This window comes from Electrona antarctica, assembly GCF_951216825.1.
Source record: "Electrona antarctica genome assembly, chromosome: 1".
Lineage (NCBI taxonomy): Eukaryota > Metazoa > Chordata > Actinopteri > Myctophiformes > Myctophidae > Electrona > Electrona antarctica.
This window is the reverse complement of record NC_136806.1, coordinates 16697928-16712154: the sequence shown is the minus strand read 5'-3', so window position 1 is coordinate 16712154 and position 14227 is coordinate 16697928. Positions and strand designations below refer to the sequence as shown.

The window sequence follows — 14227 nt, the reverse complement described above, 5'->3', positions numbered from 1 at the left end:
CTCTACAACAAATTGGATTTTTCTACAATCTCTGGTAATTCAAAAATAAATTATTGTTAAACATATGCATTACTTATTAATATACAAGAAGTGTACACAATTAGATAATGTATAGACATTGTTATTTTGACCAACGTTTGCCTGTTATCTCTCCTAATGGTACCACACCAATATGGAATTGTGGACAAAATCTTAACAAAATCGAATCAAATGGTGGTCCGCCGTGGCTCAAATGCAGAATATACATTACGGACCTGAAAAAGGGTTTGAAAACCCCTGAAACAGATCATGAAAACACCACAAGAGCAACAAGATCTAATTGTTTTAATGTCAAAAAATCTCAGAACACACACATACTATCTTTGATAAAACAAAAACATAACTATATAACACCAACAGATCAACACAGAGCTACACACTGCTGTTGTAAAAGTAAGAACGCCCACATATTCCCCGGTAGAGCATGCAACCCCAGGACATGGAGGACTCCTGAAGATAAACGGTAGCTATAATTTGCAGATCTTGTAAGTAAGAACAAATTGTTCATCTCCCACTGTTGCAGTCAATGTTTATACTGAAGGTGGTGATCAATTGCTTGATAATTCTGCCTCGCGGCCGTTCCGACTTCACAACCAGGCTGTGTCAAAAACCAGAGTAATGTCTTCTTTTGGATGTAGTTGGGATATTGGTTTATTTCTTCTTACTTATGATATTGTTGCAAATCCAGTTCATGCCATCCTACGAGGGAGGGAGAGAGAGAGAGATCTTGTCCAACAGATAAAATCCTTAATATTTCAAAATTAGGTTTCACAGATGGGATTTATTTGTATTTTAAGTAGAGATGTCCCGATATTTTATCGGTATCGGCAAATATGCCACTCTAACCACAGATCCGACACAGGGGTTGAAACTAGCAGGTAAATAAAATGTTGGGGCATGTGGAGTTTGCTTTGGAGTTGCCCAAACTGCAAGTGCACATTTGATTGAGGAGTCTGCTAGAAACACAACACGAGATATATAGCTAGATATCTATAAACACTATTCCCAGTCGGTGGACTTCAAAATAAGATCTTTTTTCTTTTTGTATTATTATAAATATTATTCTCTGGTATCGGTATCGGCTAACACAGAAATTGTGGTATCGGGATCGGATCGCAAACGGAATCATTATCGGGACATCCCTAATTTTAAGATAGCATACGGTTAAATATGAAAAGCAAGAAAATTGCTGGTGAGAATAATGTTTACATTGTTGACATCTTGGAATCAGTTGTATTGGGTTGGTTTTGATGGTAGTAGAGGTGGATCTTACCTGAACTCCTTCCCCGGACACAGCAGAGCAGGCCTGAATCTGCCACTTGCGGTCCCTGTGTGTGCACGTTGTTATTATAGGCTATGTCAATTCAAATAAGGCCTGTACGAGTAACCAACATATCGTTGCTGTCGGGAGGAAACCACCTAACTCCATTTTTGAGGTTTTCGATTTGTTGTTGTTGTTGCATAAATGAGTCCTATTGAACACTCTTTGGGCAGTATTATGCGTGTCTTAAGTACCAGGTCTTATGACTTAACTTAAGACCTGGAGGCGTGATCAATGCCATTTGGCTATTCTGAGTGGCCAAACAGCATTGACCACGCCTCCAGGTCTTAAGTTAAGTAATAAGACCTGGTACTTAAGACACGCATAATACTGCCTTTATGTCTGTGTGTAGGTTACAAAAAAAATCACACCTGTGTGAAGTGAGGAACACTCTTATCATCGTACATCATCATCATCTCATCTCATTCTGGCCAGTCACAATTTGCATCCTCACTTGTGTTTACACAAACTCGGAAAGATGGGCATAGGAGGGGCCCCTCAAAAATATTGAACCAATGAAAAGTAGTAAAGAGCGCTTCAGACAAAACCTCTTAACTCCATTGGACCCTCAAACTGTCTGCTAAAACAGCTAACTCCACCACCTCTCCCCCTCTCATGTAAGGTAATCAGGGCCGGATTAACACCTCTGAGGGCCCCTGGGCACTGAAGCTCGAAGGGCCCCCCTTCACGCGCGCGCAACATTTTTGCTGTTTTGGAGCCGTTCTGGGGCAGTTTTATGCCGTTATATTGGCCTATTTCCGGTCGCCTACCCCCCCCCCCCAGAGTGACAGCCAATCTAGCGCATTGTTGCTGCTTTACACACAATTTTGCACTTTTCAGCTGCCCTTCTCACCAACAATAAAACACTAATCTTTTTAGACACCATTTATTTCATTCGGATTAGCAGGGAAATTTTCTTTTTAGGGGCCCCTGGTGCCCAAGGGCCCCTGGGCACGTGCCCAAAGTGCCCATATGGTAGATCCGGCCCTGAAGGTAATTGACAATATATAAAGTCAAAGCGCCAACTTTGATGAGGCAGTGTTGTTTTGTTTTCAAAATATACGTTTTAATTTCTTTTCCTGAAAAATTAACATTTTGGAGTCAGGTGGTTTCACTCCTTCGATCGATAAGTTGACCTGACCTCAACTAAACGAGGTCAGGCCTACAAAAATTGCGATTATCTCAATTAATCGCAATTAGACGATTATATGTAATTGTGACAACCCCATAGTATATATACACACCTGTATGTGTGCAGGTTGAGTCCTTCAGCGATCTCACTGGCCGGCGATGCTGTGACCAGGTCCTGTTTGTTGGCAAAGACCAGCACCGGAACATTCTTCAGGTTCTCATCGTCGCACAGCTCGGAAAGTTCCTGCGCACACGCACGCACGCACGCACGCACGCACGCACGCACGCACGCACGCACGCACGCACGCACGCACGCACGCACACACACACACACACACACACACGCACAAATTATGTTCACATTTTTGTGAGGTGTTAAAGTTTTATCGTCTAAATCCTGACAGTTTTCTGAAAAACCCATGTTTCTATGTCAGGTTCTCAAACTATTTCATGTCAAGAACCCCCAAGATTATATGTAATTGGCCGCCGACCCCCATCTGAAAATATGTTGTTCCAGGGACCTCCCCAGAAGCAAAGATTTGAGTTAAAAGATTTACGCCACATTTTTCAAAAATAGCAGATCTACAAGTCTTAGCTTGTAGATCTGCTATTTTTCAACAGCTAAAGTATAACATAATGCTTAAAACACCAAAAGGGGTTCCCACCCAAAATGGGTTAAATTGTACTTCATGCTTACCAATCCTGTCTCCTCAAATCGCTTTTTGTCTGCACTATCTATAACATAGATCTGAAAGAGAGAATCATACATCAAATCAATGAGATTCACAGAAGAGTTTATTAACCACTTGTCCAGTTTATTATTAACCAGTTGTCCGGGGTCCCCCATGCAGGGCTTTATACTAATAAGTAAGACGCGTAAACGCGGGAAGCGAACAGAGCTGTTGTGGCAGTCTGACACACACACACACACACACACACACACACACACACACACACACACACACACACACACACACACACACACACACACACACACACACACACACACACACACACACACACACACACACACACACACACACAAAGGAAATAATGATGCAAAAAATATATATCTCTGCTGTTGGGAAGAAACCACCTAACTCTAAAAGTGGTGAGTGGTGGTGGAGTTAGCTGTTTTAGCAGACAGTTTGAGGGTCCAATGGAGTTAAGTGGTTTTACCGAAGCACTTTGTAAAATACTTTCAAAATGTTTGTAACCAAAACACAGACGTAAAGGGTGTTCAATAGCACTGATTTATGACAATATATTGCTTGAAAATGTTGTATTATGTTGTACTGTATCTCGACGACACTGAACGCTGAAACTGCAGCTTCAATACAATCAAAGAAACGGAATTGTGTGTGAAGAGCCACTCACCAACAGGTCTGTGTTTTCTAGGTACTTCTTCCAGAAGGATCGGATCATCCGTTGTCCCCCGATGTCCCACACGTTTAGTTTCATGCCGTGAGACGCCACACACTTTATGTTAAAGCCCTGCATGAGGTCAAAGGTCAAAGACACACAGCAATGTTACTGCATTATCAGTCAGTGTCCTTTTCAGAAGTTTGTTACGTCACACATGGCTGCTTCTCAAGAGAGGAAATGTCCCCGTTTGATCTAGAATTAAGGCCTATTCATAGTTGAGTTTTAAGAGGTGACCACTTCACGGAAAACTCAACTATGAATAGGGCCTCACTCAGACCTTTAAAACATTGATGCATGCTTGTTGTATGAATGTTGTGAATGTCATGGCTGCCCCAATGCATTTCCAATGGAAGTCACATGGTTTGTAGTCCACATTTTGGACTACAAGCTGTTGTATGGCTTTCGGCTGTGATTCGACTGCGCCCCTCCCCCTCATAACACACAAATGTTGTGTCAAACCATGTTACTCCCATTGGAAATGCATTGGGGCAAGCTGTGTCACACCCTTTGTATACAACAAGCATACAGCAATCTGTTGCGACCGTGTGAGTGATCGAGGCCCAAGAGAGGAAATGTCCCCGTTTGATCTAGATTCATTATTTTGTGGCCTTCTAAAGGCCTATTCATAGTTGAGTTTTAAGAGGTGACCACTTCACCGAAAACTCAACTATGAATAGGCCTTTAGAAGGCCACAAAATAAAGAATGTCTGAAATGAATTGTGATCCCAATAATGCCAGATAATAATGCCATGTGATCCACCAGTGGTGGAAAACGTATGCACATTTTTTACCTTAGTAAAATTATCAATACTGAAATGTTGAAATACTCTGTTACAAGTAAAAGTCCAGAATTAAAAATGTACTTGAGTGTACAAAAGTATTGGTGTCAAAATATACTTAAAGTACCAAAAGTAAAAGTACTCAATGTGCAGAATGCCCCGTTTCACAAGTTAAAAATGTATAGAGCTTGTAGATCTGCTATTTTCAAACGGCAGAAATATATAGGGCTGAAGTGGTTAGCGTGTTTTCTAATTATAATCAAAATCTACAAAGTGACTAGTAACTAAACGTTTCATATAATTGCAGACAGTAAGCCCAGTTTTAAGGTCAACCACACCAATGCAACTGCTTGCAACTGCCTTTGGGGATAATGGTTGCAAGCAGTTGCATGACGAATCATTGGTGTGGTTTGGGCTTTAAGTACAATATTTTCCTCTGAGATGTACAGTATAGTGGAGTAGAAGTACAGAAAATTGGAAATACTAGTAAGTTGCCTGCGATCCCACTGAAGTAACTTAGGCTTCATTTATAGCCTAGTGTCTGCTCCATAGCGATAGGATGTCGCTTGTCAAAATAACTTTTTGTCAAGCGACGCTGTTATAAATATGACGAGTGCATGGTAATTAAAGATGGAGTGCCACAATTTTTGTATTTTTCCAGTTTTTCATGTGTCTATGAGGTGACAGTACTTCATTAGACACCCTGGAGTCATTTTTATGTGCAATGGTGTAATAACTTTGTATTTAGGGTTTCTTCCTGGAGGCTGAACCCTTGACAGTCAAACGGGCCAATGAAATAAACAGTAATATAGTGACATCACACTATCAGCCCCTCCCCTAACCCCTCCCCCTTTATCATACAACTACAGCTGTGGGTGCGGCTTCAGTTCAGGTGGATCACCACCCATCACCACCCACCAGGCAAACCAGGCATACTTAATGAACTGGTGGGCGTGTCCACATAAAAGCATGATTTTAACAAATACTGTACACTTTTTGGAAAGAGTTCTTCCTCCTTATATTAAAATAATGGCAATAATGGAAAATAGTGGCACTCCATCTTTAAGAAACATACCATAAATTGAGTTTTACACTGGAAGTGCTGTGCTCAGGGGTAAAGCCACAGCTGCTGCTTCCATAACATTTAGCTTAATTACATTACATGGTTGTTGTGCAGCAACACATTACCCTGAAGACCAGCTGAGGATAAAGACTCAAGAGATCATGAACCCACCGAACGTGTACATGTGTGAAATGTGTGTGACACTGATGAGCCTTCACTTCACATGCACTCCCATGGGACTTTACCCAGCGGTGGAAAGTAACACAGTACTGTACAAACTAGAAAGTACTGTACTTAACCCATTTAGACCTGAAAATGTCTTCTAAATCCTGACAGTTTTCTGAAATACCTATATTTCTATATCAGTGGTCAAGGACCCCAAAAATTATATGTAATTGGCCTCCGACCCCCATCTGAAAATATGTTGTTCCAGGAACCCCCCAGAAGCAAAGATTTGAGTTAAAAACGTTCGCTCTGAAAGAATATATATTCAAAGATTTGTGCCGCATTTTCACGATTTTTTCAAAAATAGCAGACCTACAAGCTCATAGCGCGGCACTCTTCTGCTATTTTTCAATAGCTAAAGTAACATAATGCTTAAAACACCAAAAGGGGTTCCTGTACAGAATGGGTACAAGTACAAGTACAAGTTTGAGGTAGGTTTTTAACTTTACTGGAGTATTTAAAAATGTCAATACTTAATACAAAACTACTACGTACTTCTACTCCACTATACATCTCTGAGGCAGAGAGGAATATCTATACTGTAGTATTATTGTGCACAACACAAGTTAAACACTTCTGCTATAGTTTCAAAATAGTTCGACCAATTTGCTTTGACTTACTTTTACTTTGGAACTTTAAGTAGATTTCTATATACCTCTGATCCTCTATTCTTATAGTATAGAGGACTATTACTTGTGGTATCACTATACTTTTACTTGAGTAAAAAGTCAGAGTACCTCTTCCACGCCTGGACCTTACAGATTATGTCTGCGAGTAACGTTGATGGATTTCATATTTATATAACAGGGACGTGCAGAGAATGTTAGAAAGACAGGGGCTGAAATTCCCTAAAAGGGATTTTTTTTTTGCAATAAATAGCGGATCTACAAGCTCTAACGTGTCACTCTGTGACGCATTGAGAGCTTGTAGATCAGCTATTTTCGGGCCACACTGTTTAGCTACTGGAAATGAGGTGTATAAAACTTGGATTTCTACACAGAGGACAGATTCTTTCAATGTAAAAGTGCGTTTAAGTTCAGGAAAGTTCGGCAGCGAGAGTTCTCCTGAATGCTGCCTTGTATGGCATGGAAAGGAAAGGAAATTAATGGAATGGAATGGAAAGGAAAGGAAAGGAAAGGAAAGGGGGGCAGTTGCATTTGATTCACCGTGAATGCATGATCTCTGGAGAGGGCCGTTTTTTACAGACCGCTCAAAGAGCAGAGGCTCAAGCCCCCTTTGATGTCTATACTGTATGTGTGCACGTGGGCACGGGGCGACTGTGGCTCAGGAGGTAGAGCATCATCCAATGATCCATGGGTCGGTGGTTCGAATCCCGGCTCCTCCTGTCTACATGTCGAAGTGTCCTTGGACAAGACACTGAACCCCAAATTGCTCCCGATGTGCTGGTTGGTACCTTGCATGGCTTCCGCCGCAATCGGTGTATGAATGTGTGTGTGAATGGGTGAATGTATGTAAAGCGCCTTGGATAAAGGCGCTATATAAATGCACCATTTACCATTTACCATTTACCACGTGCCTGCATGGTAACCTACAACCTGATGTGTGATGATGATACATTGGTTCCATAAGAGATGTGTTCTATTCTCAGAGTATATGCAGCAGAGTATCCAGATGCTATTGTAGTCTATCTCCTCCTAATGAGACATTCTTTAACATGTCGTTTCACAGCCCAAAGAAAGAGTGTCACGTCACGTGACTTCATTCTTTTAACGAGAGCTCATGAGATATGCACCTGTTCCTCCGACATAATGAAGGCTTAATATGTATAGTAGCATATGCCGCAACAGGATGCATAGCCTATTATGTGATAGTACCTAGCAATATAGTTAACATACCGTACTATACACCAGGAGGTCATATACTGTAGAATGAAAGTGTGTGTGTGTGTGTGTGTGTGTGTGTGTGTGTGTGTGTGTGTGTGTGTGTGTGTGTGTGTGTGTGTGTGTGTGTGTGTGTGTGTGTGTGTGTGTGTGTGTGTGTGTGTGTGTGTGTGTGTGTGTGTGTGTGTGTGTGTGTGTGTGTGTGTGTGTGTGTGTGTGTGTGTCCGTGTCCTGAGCATGACATTAAACTGCTCCGTTGTAACTACCATCGTTAATGTAGTGGGTGCAGATTTAAGATGCATTTGCAACCTCTGTGGACAGTGTGCTTCAACACCATCGCAAGCTTGCATACAACAAGGCACTGCTCACTGATGGAGTATACCAACTGCTGCTTGGTGGACCTTCCCACGAGCAGCTACTGGGAAGAGAGTGGGTGGATTTTGGGCCCATGCGGGATTAGCCACACTACCGGGAACGATATGACACCGGGTGGCAATGCAGCAGTGGACTGGGAAATTGTTTCCTCTGGTGGTCCAGCCTGAGACATACCCGCGGACTGGTTGTTGGTGGCCGGGGGTTTCGAACTTAGGATGCCTACAGTACTTGTGCCCATGGAATGCTGGGTGATGACATGACATTCATGTTGTATCGCAACATATTCCTTGATTTTGTGGATGTAACTTTGCTGCACCTGAACTATTTATGTCCTTCTATGCAAATTCCTCTGTGTGGACATAAAAAAAATGTTAAAATGTGTGTGTGTGTGTGTGTGTGTGTGTGTGTGTGTGTGTGTGTGTGTGTGTGTGTGTGTGTGTGTGTGTGTGTGTGTGTGTGTGTGTGTGTGTGTGACTGTGTGCGTGCGTGCGTGCGTGCGTGCGTGCGTGCGTGCGTGCGTGTGTGCGTGCGTGCGTGCGTGCGTGCGTGTGTGTGTGTTGCATATAGCTTCCCCTCACCTGTGTGGGTGTGATTGTGTCAATCTCTTCAGAGGCAAGGCTCTTCAGCAGTGTTGTTTTGCCGGCATTGTCCAAACCCAGCAGAACTATCCTCAACTCCTTCTCTGTGGCCCCCTTCAGTTTCTCAATGACTGACAGCAAACCCTGCTAGAGGAAACAAATAGGAGTTTATGTTTACAGTATGTTAACCCTGTAAACCCTGTAAACCCTGCTAGAGGAAACAAATAGGAGTTTATGTTTACAGTATGTTAAACCATCCCCATTAGAGACACTTGAAAGAGCCTCTAGTCTTCCCGGGGTCCTGCCGAACAAAGCTTACACAATACCAATATGTGGACAATTCAGCAAAACAAAGCTTACACAATACCAATATGTGGACAATTCAGCAAAACAAAGCTTACACAATACCAATATGTGGACAATTCAGCAAAACAAAGCTTACACAATACCAATATGTGGACAATTCAGCAAAACAAAGCTTACACAATACCAATATGTGGACAATTCAGCAAAACAAAAGGAAAAGCCGCGCCTGACATGCACCCTCTTTTCCTTTGAAAGCGCAGTGCTGGAATCTGTTCTTGAGAGATTCATACAATACAGGCTACAACAAAAAATGTAAGTAAAAAAAATGAACAAAAACTAACATTATAAAATCGAACAGTCCAATCAAATTAAACAAATACACAAATAACAGTTGAGTTCTCTTTTGTTGACTCTCGGAGACTCTGTTTCCACCAGGGTTGAACCGGTTCAATTCTTTTTTTTTGTCGCCTAATATTGAACCAGTTCAGAGTGTTTCCACTGAACCCTAATATTGAACCAGTTCAGAGTCTTTCCACTGAACCCTAATATTGAACCAGTTCAGAGTGTTTCCACTGAACCCTAATATTGAACCAGTTCAGAGTGTTTCCACTGAACCCTAATATTGAACCAGTTCAGAGTGTTTCCACTGAACCCTAATATTGAACCAGTTCAGAGTGTTTCCACTGAACCCTAATATTGAACCAGTTCAGAGTGTTTCCACTGAACCATAATATTGAACCAGTTCAGAGTGTTTCCACTGAACATGAATTGGTTCGGAGTAGAACCGCTGCTCCTGGAAAGGAGTCAGCTGAGGTGGTTCGGGCATCTGGTTCGTCGAGGTCCTCGACGCACGTCCCACTGGGAGGAGACCCCGGGGCAGACCAAGGCGCAGTTGGAGGAAATACATTGACTCACTGGCCTTGGAAACGTCTCGGAATCCCCCAGGAGGAAGTCACTAATGTTGCTCTGGAGAGGGAAGTCTGGTGGAGCTGTTGCCCCCGCGACCCGGCTACGGATAAGCGGTTGAAGATGGATGGATGGATGGATGAATTGGTTCAGGAACCCTAAAAGTTGCTTTTGAACTGGAAACCAAAAATGGCTGCCGGTTCCACGAAAGCACCAAAGGTTCCAATAACCTAGAACGGAACCGGTTCTAGAACCAAGGTTCTTTTGGTGGAAAAGGGGCCGCGTGCAGAGGCAGGAACTCTGAAGACAACTCAGTGGAAGGAACGACATGCACCACTGACAGTACTTATTATGTGAATGAACTGGATTCTCTGAGAGAATCCCTTCTCTTGTTGGAACTCCAAGACACAGCCTTTCATTTACGAAGAGAAAGTCAAATGTCGTATACCATTGATTGATAGCCTACTGGTTGTCTGCTTTGAGTAATGGGAATATGTTTACTGACACCCATGCTACTGTATGCATGGTTATTTGCATTTTCCAATGGAAAGATGGTGATAATTAAGAATTAACATTTATAGTATTATTATATTTCCAATGGCATCGGTAAAGTCATTTCGTTTATGTATACATTTACGTGCTTTTATTAGACTGCTTATTTCGTTCTTGCAAAGTCAGTGTACCTTCTGAAGGAACCAGGAAGTACTGTAACTAACTAACGGCCATCTTTCCCTCCATGGTTCACATGGTTATCTTTCTATGACAATCATATGCCCAAAAGGTCGACAGAGCAACAGATGGCACGTGTTCCAAATCACACACAATGGAAAAAATCCCCCCAGGACATTTTTTTGTGTTATTCTTTTAGCCGTACCACGTGCTGTTTACATGTCTGGGTAATAAAGTGTTCAATCAGTCAATCACTCGCTACTCATTCACTACTGTATATATTTGGAGTTGCTGGGGTCACTGTGCATATGGCGTGCATATCTTTGGTCACGCAATAGCCCGACCGAGTCTGAGTGTTAACCGGCCACGTATGTGTCTTAACCGGCAACGTATGTCGGAGCCACGGGTGAGTCTTAACCAGCCATGTACAGTATGTGTCTTTTTTTTTCTTCTTTTTTTTTAAGATATTTTTTGCGGCTTACGCCTTTTATTGGTTTTTGAAGGGACAGACAGTAGGCTGACAGGAAACGGGAGAGAGATGGGGGAAGACATGCAGTAAAGGCCGTGTCGGGCTCGGGAGTCGAACCCGCGGCACACTGCGACTGGATTACCAGTCGGGTGCCCAGACGGTTACGCCACCGCCTGGGCTACAGTATGTGTCTTAACCGGCGGCAACGCATGTCGGAGCTATGGGTGAGTCTTAACCGGCAACGCATGTCGGACTATTGCTATGTCGTACTAACGTATTCCCTCCCTGCTTGTGCACATAGTCCACTATATGTTTGCCATTTTGTAGTGCTGTCAGAATGTATAGTGATAATTACTATACCCTATATAGCCTATATATTATATCCTCTAGTCTAGTAGTGAATATGAGAAGTATTGCAGAGTTCAGACACAACCAATGTGACTCAAGCTTTGCAGAACTCTTAACCTGGCTCTGACCTTTGTCTTATATAGTTCTACATGACTTCGTAGACGTCTACTACACTACATCTGACCTGGCTCTGACCTTTGTCTTATATAGTTCTACATGACTTCGTAGACGTCTACTACACTACATCTCTGTCTTATATAGTTCTACATGACTTCGTAGACGTCTACTACACTACATCTCTGTCTTATATAGTTCTAAATTACTTCGTAGACGTCTACTACACTACATCTCTGTCTTATATAGTTCTACATGACTTCGTAGACGTCTACTACACTACATCTCTGTCTTATATAGTTCTAAATGACTTCGTAGACGTCTACTACACTACATCTCTGGCACACTTCATCTGACCTTTGTCTTATATAGTTCTAAATGACTTCGTAGACGTCTACTACACTACATCTCTGGCACACTTCATCTCGTCTCTTGATCGAGAACGTAACCAGTTTGGCGCCATTTGTATAATGACTGATTCATGCGGTAAGGAAGGTACATCCTGAAAGCACAACCTACAAAACAGACACCGTAAGGTCCGTAACCAAATGTCAACCAATTATCCCATTCAGGCCTGACGTCGAAATTAAAAAAAAAAGTTTTCTAAATCATGACAATTTTCGGAAAGATTTGAGGCACATTTTAACGATTTTTCAAAAATAGCAGACCTACAAGTTCATAGCGCGCCACTCGGTGGCGCGCTATGAGCTTGTAGATCTGCTATTTTTCAATAGCTAAATTATAACAATGTTTAAAACACCAAAAGGGGTTCCCGCCCCAAAATGGGTTAATGGTTAATGTGGTTAAACGCTAACGTGACATGGATGCGTTCCAGGTCTCAATGGATTATAGGACAACACATGCGTTGGTGTTTGAAAGGCCCTCAGAGACAACTGTACCCTATAAATGTATACAGATTCCTACAGTTCAGGTTTTCCTGTACCTTTTCTGCATTTTTTCTGGAAATATAATAATTGTTTTCCCAAGGTTCTTTTCACTGTTTAGCCTTGCTAATTCTTCTCTTTTATTATTGAAAACAAGTGCCCCTTTTCGACACTTCTTTTCATTGTAAACAAGAATCTGAATAGCATTTACAGGACAACACCAGATGCCCTCCTTTCTCACTGACAATGAGACAATTACTGACAATCCACTGACGTCTTGCCAATATGCCATGACATGTGAAAAGTTCTCAAATGGCACATCTGTAAGTGCATGTGTTGATCAAAAATCACACCCGTGTGAAGTGAGGGGCGCTCTTATCATCATGCCATAATATAGACACTACATTATGTCATATTTGCTCAGACGCTATGAAGTAAAATTGTCCAATCATTGTCAAAGGGAATTTAATGTTTGTGTAGGACATAGTAGGTGCACACACACCAAAAGCTGGATATAGGAGGGGCTAGTGCCCCTCAAAAAAACAACAGCACATTGAAGCATAATGAAGCATAATAAATGAAAGAATGAAAGCAGAGAGAGGCTAACATACCCTTTGAGCTTCTGCCATGATGCCGTGTGTTTCTCTAAGCGGCTGAAGCTACATTCTCAGGTGAAGCTAACAGGTTTGCAGGGGGACGCAAAAGGCACCGGTGTGGCCTTCTCGTCCTCGTCTTCCTCCCAACGCGGGTCAGTCTGCCGTTGCACGTGCGTCTGTTTGTCTGTGTGGCTGCCTCTGTAATGTATGTATGTTTGTGTGTGTGTGTGCGCGCATGTAAATGTAATATGAATGTCGGCTGGGTTAGAGTTCGCAAGCAAGCAGGATGAGGGGGGGAGGGTGGAATGGACAGGATTAGGAGGCCAGAATTATCAACTCAGCCCTCCCTCCTCTCCCTCCCTGCCCATCCCTCCATCGCTCCATCCTCACTTTGCACTGGAGCTTTAGCTGGATTATCCCTTAGCCACCTGCTAAGAAACACACACACACACACACACACACACACACACACACACACACACACACACACACACACACACAGACACACACACACACACACACACACACACACACACACACACACACACACACACACACACACAGACACACAGACACACAGACACACACACACACACACACACACACACACACACACACACACACACACACACACACACACACACACACAGAAAAAGCACAGTCCAGTCCAGACAACTCACCATATGGCTGAGCATCAAGCCTGTGTAGGGGAACGGAGGCCTTTTTGTCATCATGAGTAAACTGAACATGTTGTGAGCATCATGCGTGCTCCTGTGAGCAGAGGGATTATTTTCACTCTTGTTTTATTCCTAGATTAAAACATCTCCCTCAGCCTTGGGCAGTGCATATGGATATGGACGCAGTATAGTAATCTGGCAGCAAAGTTACGCCACTCGATCGAGTGACTCAGATCTGGAAACAGCTTCTTACACCATCTCCCTGCAGGTGGAACTCTGGCTGACCTCTACACATGCACGCGCGCGCACGCACACACGCACGCACGTGTGCGCACGCACGCACAAAACGAACATGACAGCACACCTACTGTAGGTGTTAATAGAAGATTTGAGGACGGATTAATCACATTAGAAATATGATTATGATTAGATGATTAGAAATATGATTATGATTAGACAGAGTTTTGTCAGAGCAGCAGCG

The 14227-nt window shown here is 42.7% G+C and overlaps 1 protein-coding gene across 2 annotated transcripts; it reads right to left on the bottom strand.

Moving 5' to 3' along the window:
- Positions 1–309: 309 nt before the first annotated feature.
- On the bottom strand, positions 310–13204 carry LOC306920402 (ADP-ribosylation factor-like protein 3). 2 transcript variants are annotated; one of them, XM_079497144.1, is made up of 7 exons: positions 13085–13204; positions 8778–8924; positions 3869–3985; positions 3189–3239; positions 2605–2735; positions 1313–1367; positions 310–738 (listed from the first exon to the last, which is right to left on the bottom strand). In XM_079497144.1, the coding sequence occupies exons 1-7, from the start codon at positions 13100–13102 to the stop codon at positions 691–693; spliced, it is 567 nt and encodes a 188-aa protein (XP_079353270.1). In that variant the 5' UTR covers positions 13103–13204; the 3' UTR covers positions 310–690. The 2 variants fall into 2 exon arrangements, with proteins under 2 accessions (XP_079353270.1, XP_079353271.1); XM_079497145.1 differs by having other exon boundaries at positions 8778–8921.
- Between the last annotated feature and the right edge of the window lie 1023 nt (positions 13205–14227).

What these genes read in the sequence shown, in the direction of transcription:
- LOC306920402 (XM_079497144.1), bottom strand. An exon ending in TAGAAAACACAGACCTGTTG is followed by an intron (nt 3,240 to 3,868) that starts GTGAGTGGCTCT and finishes TCTCTCTTTCAG; the next exon opens with ATCTATGTTATAGATAGTGC. An exon ending in CTCAACCTGCACACATACAG is followed by an intron (nt 1,368 to 2,604) that starts GTGTGTATATAT and finishes GTGCACACACAG; the next exon opens with GGACCGCAAGTGGCAGATTC.